General features: G+C 41.9%; 1 protein-coding gene across 1 annotated transcript; it reads right to left on the reverse strand.

Annotated features, from left to right (window-relative positions):
- Positions 1-6,093: 6,093 nt before the first annotated feature.
- On the reverse strand, positions 6,094-7,236 carry LOC310662582 (vomeronasal type-2 receptor 26-like; the record flags this gene model as incomplete). The annotated part of the gene is made up of 1 exon (XM_083409521.1): positions 6,094-7,236. The coding sequence occupies one exon, from the start codon at positions 7,234-7,236 to the stop codon at positions 6,094-6,096; it is 1,143 nt and encodes a 380-aa protein (XP_083265647.1).
- Between the last annotated feature and the right edge of the window lie 613 nt (positions 7,237-7,849).

Consider the following 7,849-nt stretch of genomic DNA (forward strand, 5'->3'; position numbering starts at 1 on the left):
TTACGGAAGTAATTTCCACCTCAGAATTATAGCTGCAATGTATTAATTCATTTTTAAAAATCATTTTTCATGGCTATCAATTGCCACTTCACTTTCATTTTCTTAGCTTTTTAGTAAAGGAAACAGAAAAGAAATAAAGATTTTCACAAAGGGATTCACCTCATCTGTTTAATCCTTTCCAGACTGTAGATTTCCACCACGAGATGGGGAGGGGTCTCTTTAACATTACAATTTTTATTGTCTAATAAGTATTTTTAAAAGAGCCTTCTTTAGCTATAAAAGTGATTATGTGGTGTTTGGGCACGATGAAAACTTCTCAGCTTGCCAGCTTGCTCTAACTCAATCAAAGCATTTTGAGGTTAATTTAAAATGGCCGCAATCAAAGCATTTCAGGCTAACTTCCTTGATCACCCTTATCAACAAACCTATAGTCAGACAAAAGGTCTGACTAATCAATCAGCACATAATTATCTTCTCTCAACAAGAGGTAACAGAGAGACAGCTGAGCTGTCATTCCTCAATGACTAGACCCATTGAAATCAATAAACCCATTTTAATCAGTAAATTCCGACACTGCCATTGCTTTGTTGAAATCAAGTCATGTATTCAGTTTTCTGTCTTTCTACCATTTTATGTTGAAAATTAATGGAAGAAGATGGAAAAGTAAAAGAAAGAAAAAGGGGAAAGAGAAAGCTATAATTCTGAGCCCTGAGATACATACAGTAATATAGAGGTAATTGAGTTTGTGTAATATGTCTATGTAGTGGCCCAAATATATTTGCTGAATAATTTTTGTTTCGTTGTTGTTATTTTTGAAATTTCTGGGTTAGCCATTATTTGTATCACTGGTATGTAATGACAAGGTTTTCATCATTTTCTCTCATTTATGCAAAGGCCCAGCCTATTTCTGTATGTTCAGACAAGTGCCATCCAGGTTATAGCAAGAAAATGAAGGAAGGGGCACCATTTTGCTGCTATGATTGCATCCCCTGTCCAAATGGGAAGATTTCAAGCCTTGACGGTAAGACCTTCAGTGTACAGGCTTAAATTTAATGTAGTTTCCAAAGCACATGGCAATTCAAGTTGTGATGTTGTTGCTGATGATATCTGTCAGGGGTTCAGGAGCAGAGGCACAGGAAATGGAGAGCGAGGGGGAGGAGTCCGAAGGAAATGTCAGCGATGACAGCGGTCCGAGGTCTCTGAGTCTTTCCAGCGAATCGGAAGATTCACAGAAAGAGGCTCCCATGGTCAGGGCAAGGGGGGTGCCTAGGGGGACACCCCAGGAAGAAGGGGCCAGAGGGGACTCAGAGAGCAGCAGCTGGAAATCAGGACCAGCGTCCACACCAGAGTGCAGTAGGGGGGAGGAGTCCCAGGCATCGGGATCAGGCGGCGCGCTGCCAGCAGAAGGACAGGAGACAGGACTGGCCACGCTCTGACAATATCATTTTTAATTGGCTGAATCAGAATCTCCAGAAAGGTATAACAAAATCCAATTCAAACTCTATGATAAGATCCCATGCCAAACAACACTGTCACAACCCTATTACATTGTTGCAGTATTAGAGCGAGATAAATACACTGAGGTTTGAGAAAACAAAATAAACCATTTTTCTCTTCCAATTTTCAGACATGGATGACTGTTCTGAATGTGCAGAGGATCAGTATCCCAACAAGGACCAAGATTTGTGTGTTCACAAGACAGTAACCTTCTTGTCTTATGAAGAACCACTTGGGGTCATCTTAGCCATTTTTTCAATTTTCTTTTCGTTCTTCACAGCTTTGGTTCTAGGAATATTTATCAAGCAACATGACACGCCCATTGTCAAAGCCAACAACCGAAGCCTTTCATATACTCTTCTCATTGCCCTCTTCTTCTGCTTCCTTTGTGCTTTGCTTTTCATTGGCCCACCTCTGAATGTAACATGCCTTCTCCAGCAAATTAGTTTTGGTATAGTTTTCTGTGTTGCTGTTTCTTGCATATTGGCCAAAACCATGACAGTGGTTCTAGCTTTCATGGCTACCAAACCAGGAAGCATGATGAGGAAATGGGTGGGCAAATCACTGGCCATATCCATTGTCCTTTCATGCTCTCTTATCCAAGCATCAATTGGTGTCATATGGTTGGCAACCTTTCCGCCATTCCCAGATGCTGACATGCACTCAGAGACTGAAGAAATTATACTGGGATGTAACGAGGGGTCTGTGATTATGTTTTTCTGTCTTCTTGGCTATATGGGTTTTCTTTCCATTGTTTGCTTCTGCATAGCTTTCCTTGCCAGGAAGTTACCTGACAGCTTCAATGAAGCCAAGTTTATCACTTTCAGCATGTTGGTCTTCTGCAGTGTTTGGTTGACCTTTGTTCCAACCTACCTGAGTACCAAGGGAAAATACACAGTGGCTGTGGAGGTCTTCTCCATTTTAGCTTCTGGTGCTGGTTTACTGGCTTTCATCTTTTTTCCAAAATGTTACATTATTGTATGGAGGCCTGATTTGAACAACAGGGAACGACTAATTAAGTGAAAATGTTAAAATTATTAATTGTAAGCAGTTTTATTTATAAGAATGCATTTCAGTTTTTTTACAGCATTTCAATATCTGCAGATACAAAATTCTCCTAAAAAGGTAAAGGTACCCCTGCCCGTACGGGCCAGTCTTGACAGACTCTAGGGTTGTGCGCCCATCTCACTCAAAGAGGCCAAGGGCCAGCGCTGTCCGGAGACACTTCCGGGTCACGTGGCCAGCGTGACATCGCTGCTCTGGCCGCCAGAGCCGCACACGGAAACGTCGTTTACCTTCCTGCTAGTAAGCGGTCCCTATTTATCTACTTGCACCTGGGAGTGCTTTCGAACTGCTAGGTTGGCAAGCGCTGGGACCGAACAGCGGGAGCGCACCCCGCCGCGGGGATTGGAACCGCCGACCTTTCGATCGGCAAGCCCTAGGCGCTGAGGCTTTAACCCACAGCGCCACCCGCGTCCCTAATAAATTCTCCTAGCCCCTCACATATACAGATTCCTTCAATCTCTCTTCCCTTTCTGCTCTCTCAATCTGTATATTTTCATCTACAAGGTGCAAAAATTTAAATGATGGCTGCATTACAGTTCACATACTGTTTTGTAAAGTGTGAATTAGTTATGTTCATCTTTCCATTTGAATTGAATTAAATTTCTCCTCTGTTTCCAGAGGCAGAAAGTAGGGAATGTTAGGGGATCCAATCAGAGGTGAGGTGGGGTGGTAGCTTTATGCTAAAAGCCATAAAAGACTTGTGCCAGTTCTGCTACACTCAGCAATTCAGTTTAATCAATATTTATTCTAAATAGTTGGATTTAATTTTGATGATGTAGTTGCTAATAAGGATCATATCGTTAAATTGTTGGTAGCTCAGTCTCCCGCAGAAAAGACCAACAACGGGTCTTTCAGCACATTAAAGATTAACAAATTAATTATGGCATAAGCTTTCTGCCGAAGCACATGTTTTGGGTCAATTGCAAATAAGTGGCAATGATTTGTTCCAAGTACAGAATTTCCCTGTGATGTTGCATGCAACTCTCATTGTAGTGCCCTTACTAAAAACTACCAGTATACTTTGGCCTTGACATTTGTGGTTAAGGAGATCAATCAAAACCACCAGCTCCTGTCCAATGTTACCATGGGTTTCTGCATCTATGACAGCTACTTCAGTGAAAGGCGGAGCTATCATGCTACAATGGAACTTCTCTCAACACAGACCAGATTTGTCCCCAACTACAAGTGTGAGGCATGGGATAATCTAAGAGCAGTCATTGGAGAACTTTACTCTGAAATCTCCCTGTTTTAAGCAGTTCTTTTTTCTGGGGGACACAGGGTTAAGCATACCCCTAAACATTTTGTGAATCTAAGTGTGGCCTCATTGAGGGGCAGTATTTTAATATGAATAGGAAAATGAGAGTACCCCTAAACAGTTTTTAGGAAAATAAGCACTGATTTTAGGTCTCTACAAGGTTCCACAGGTGAGATGCAAGTGTGTATAGTGTCTTTCCAGAGATTTTTGTGTAGTTTGGGGATGAGAGAAAGACATGTTTGAGATGAATATAACTGTCCATTCTCTTAAAAAACCCATCACAACCATATATATAACTTTCATCCAGCATAATTTGTTCACACACAAAATAATATGTGAAACAATAAACATGCAGGTTTTTTTTAAGAGTTACAATTCTTACCTGTGCCTGGACTCTGTTATAGGTTTTAATCATCTAATTTTCTGTTCTCTTCATTTTATATGATTTTATGTGTTCTTTTATTACTGCTTTAATGGCTTCAATATACTGTTAACTGGGAGGAACTGATGACATTTTTAAAGAACTTGTTAATTATATTGCAAACCCACTCCCAGCACCCCTACTCCTGTGGACAAAAATGAAGGCAACACTAGGTATAAACAACAAGACAAGACTCTATTTAGGAATTTAAAATTGGTCACAACTTTTATTGATTACAGATGTAGGTAGACTTTGTCTCAAGTACTGGGCATATAGACATTATCAGCCTCCAGGTAGAGGCCTAAACCTTACACACGCACACACACACATACACACACACACCTCTATTTCTATTTCTGTTTCCACTTCATCATTCTCTAGTTTAATTATTGCTCTGCTTGATATATTAATGAGGACACCAAAGACCTTTCATTTTATCAAATGGTGTCAAATAAGGCCCATCAATACAATGGGATTCTGTGATTGCTTATGAATTCCCACTGCCCATGGGCAGGGGACCTTGTTGCAGAAGATAGCAATGAAGAAAGATTTTTTGAAATAGTGATGCCATAGTTTTCACAGTGTGGCATCTGTTTTGCTTTAATAGAAAGAGTCAAGGCAGTTTACATCACTGATGTATTTGACATGCTGGAATGGGGAGCATAGATTAATAATAATAATAATAATAATAATAATAATAATAATAATAATAATATATACCCCGCCCATCTGGCTGGGTTTCCTCAGCCACTCTGGGCGGCTTCCAACAAAATATTAAAATGCAATAGTCTGTTAAACATTAAAAGCTTCCCTAAACAGGGCTGCCTTCATATGTCTTCTAAAAGTCTAATAGTTGTTTTTCTCTTTGACATCTGATGGGAGGGCTTTCCACAGGGCAGGTGCCACTACCTAGAAGGCCCTCTGCCTGGTTCTCTGTAACTTGGCTTCTCGCAGTGAGGGAACCGCCAGAAGGCCCTCAGCACTGGACCTCAGTGCCCGGGAAGAACGATAGGGGTGGAAACACTCCTTCAGGTATACTGGACAAAGGCCATTTAGGGCGTTAAAGGTCAGCACCCACACTTTGAATTGTGCTCAGAAACATACTGGGAGTCAATGTATAATATTATGGAGAGCAAAGCCCATGTGTTCATGATCTCTGTAGAAACACAGTGTATGATAAATTGGAGATGGTTGCTACATCTACCCGAAATAAAATAAGTCCCCAGCCCCAATCTGACAGAACTTGAAGGATCAGCAACATGCAACAACCAACAAAAACACGATCATACAAAGTGAGATGGTGAAGGGGGGTGGGTATATATATATAAAACCATCCATCCTTCTGCCTTGGGTTGTCTTTTTTCAAAAAACAAACAAAGCCAAGCCAAAGTTTTCTTCTTTTTGCAAGCTGGTAGGAACTGGAAGGATTTTGTCACCCACTCAGGGATGACACCTGGAGTGGACCACACCCACCGCCCGCCCCCCTTCATACACCCCTGTGGATTGGGGTGGGGTTGGGGTGGCTGGGGCTAGGAAGGGAAGTCTGCAAAGTTAAGAGCCCACAGATTTTCCTTGTGGACTTTCCTTCACTGGAGGTTTTTAGCAATCTGTCATGGGTGTTTGAGTGGAGATCCTTACCTTGCAGAACATTGGACTAGATGAAGAGGTGGTCTATTTTCAGTCTCCACAAAAGTCTCTGAATTGCAGATTAGAGTTGGGTGGAATGATTTTTTAAATTTATAATTGAGTTTATGAACCATCACAGTTGTCTCATCAGAATGGCATCAGCATTTAGGTCAGAAACAAAGGTTACAGACACACACTTACTATGTATTGCTAGAAAACAATATTGTATTCAGGTTCTTTTCCTGAGGAGTTGCTCCCTATTGTTCAGCTCAGGCCTCAGCACAATAATGTAGCATTTCGGAGAAAATATACAACCCAGCAAGCCAAAACTGGATGATAAGATGGAAAAAATTTCCACAGCCACCATGTATTTTCCCTTGGTGCTCAGGTAGGTTGGGACAAAAGATAACCAGACACTGCAAAATATCAACATACTAAATGTGATAAACTTGGCTTCGTTGAAACTGTCAGGCAACTTCCTGGCGAAGAAAGCCACAGTGAAGCTAACAATGGCCAGGAAGCCCAAGTACCCCAAGACACAGTAAAACATAGTCACAGACCCTTCATTGCATTCTAGTAAAATTTCCTCGGTCACAGAATGCATGTCAACATCTGGAAATGGGGGAGAAGTTGCCAGCCATATAGCACAAATACCTGCTTGCATAAGGGAGCAGGAAAGAACAATGGTGTTCGCCAGTCTTTTCCCCACCCATTTCCTCATTTTAGAACCAGGCTTGGTGGCCATGAAAGCCAGAACTACAGTGACAGATTTTGCCAATACAGAAGAAACAGCCATGGAGAAGATGATGCCAAAGGCAGTTTGTCGAAATAGACACCCCAGTATCCAAGGTCTGCCAATGAAGAGCAATACACAGAGGGGGCAGAGCAGGAGGGAGAGAAGGAGAAGGTAAGTAAGATTCCTGTTGTTAGCTTTGACAATAGGAGTGTCGTGATACTTCATAAATGCCACGAGCACAAGAGCTGTGATTAAAGAACATGAAAGAGCACCAGTGACTAAGCTGATTCCCAAGGGCTCTTCAAAATCCAGGAAGCTTACAACTTTGGGAGTGCAAAAATCCTGATCTTCATTTGGGTGACGGTCTTCTGGGCACCAGAAACAGTCGTTCATGTCTGAAAAACAATATTCGCTGTCAGTCTTCCCAAACATTTCCTGATGATAATTGATATTGCAATCTGAGTGGCTGGCCCTTTTGCTGCCTATGTGAAAGCAGAATGTTTCTATCCTATAACACAGGTTTGGGGAAGACTTGTTCCATGTCCAATATGTGTGGAGCACCTTTTCCTGGCAGCACAGGGGCCCATAGGCTGCATCAAAATACTGGGTTCTTGTTTTGCCTGGTATCTTGCCCATGCCATGGGCTTAAAGTTGTCTCATTAGCCAATGCAAAGGGGAGTGGAAATATTTCATCAGTTGTATCATGGGTGAAAGTGTCCTGAAATGCCATTGCAGTAGCGCGCGCGCGTGTGTGTGTGTGTGTGTGTGTGAGTGAGAGAGAGAGAGAGAGAGAGAGAACCATCTTTGAAATGTTTTAAGAATTTTGAGTCCTGACTTCCGGCTGTCTTAATGCACAGCTCCCACAATAGCAGAGACCACTGGCAAAGATGAAACAAGGATGATTTGAGGGTAATTGTCCTTGCAAACTCCCCCCAGGGAAAGGGGGATGTGAGCTTTACTCAGATCATCTCAGTACCTGCTTTTTGCTCTGACATGGAGGTGAGTGGCAGGGAGACTGAGTGCAAAAGCTTCTCGGTCACCCTCCAATGCCACCATTAAGAGCAGCGGTTCTTCTGTTCATTAAGAAATTAATTAGGATTAATGCACAGATGTGTGCTGCTAATGATGGGACAAGATTAAGGACTGCCAAATTGAAACAGCTACAAGGTTGTACAGATTTAAATTGGAATATGACTTCATTCGAGCAACAAGACGGTATGTGTTGTGGGGGAGCCAAGCACTTCATTAT

Source organism: Podarcis tiliguerta, assembly GCF_965153285.1.
Source record: "Podarcis tiliguerta genome assembly, chromosome: 13".
NCBI classification, from domain to species: domain Eukaryota; kingdom Metazoa; phylum Chordata; class Lepidosauria; order Squamata; family Lacertidae; genus Podarcis; species Podarcis tiliguerta.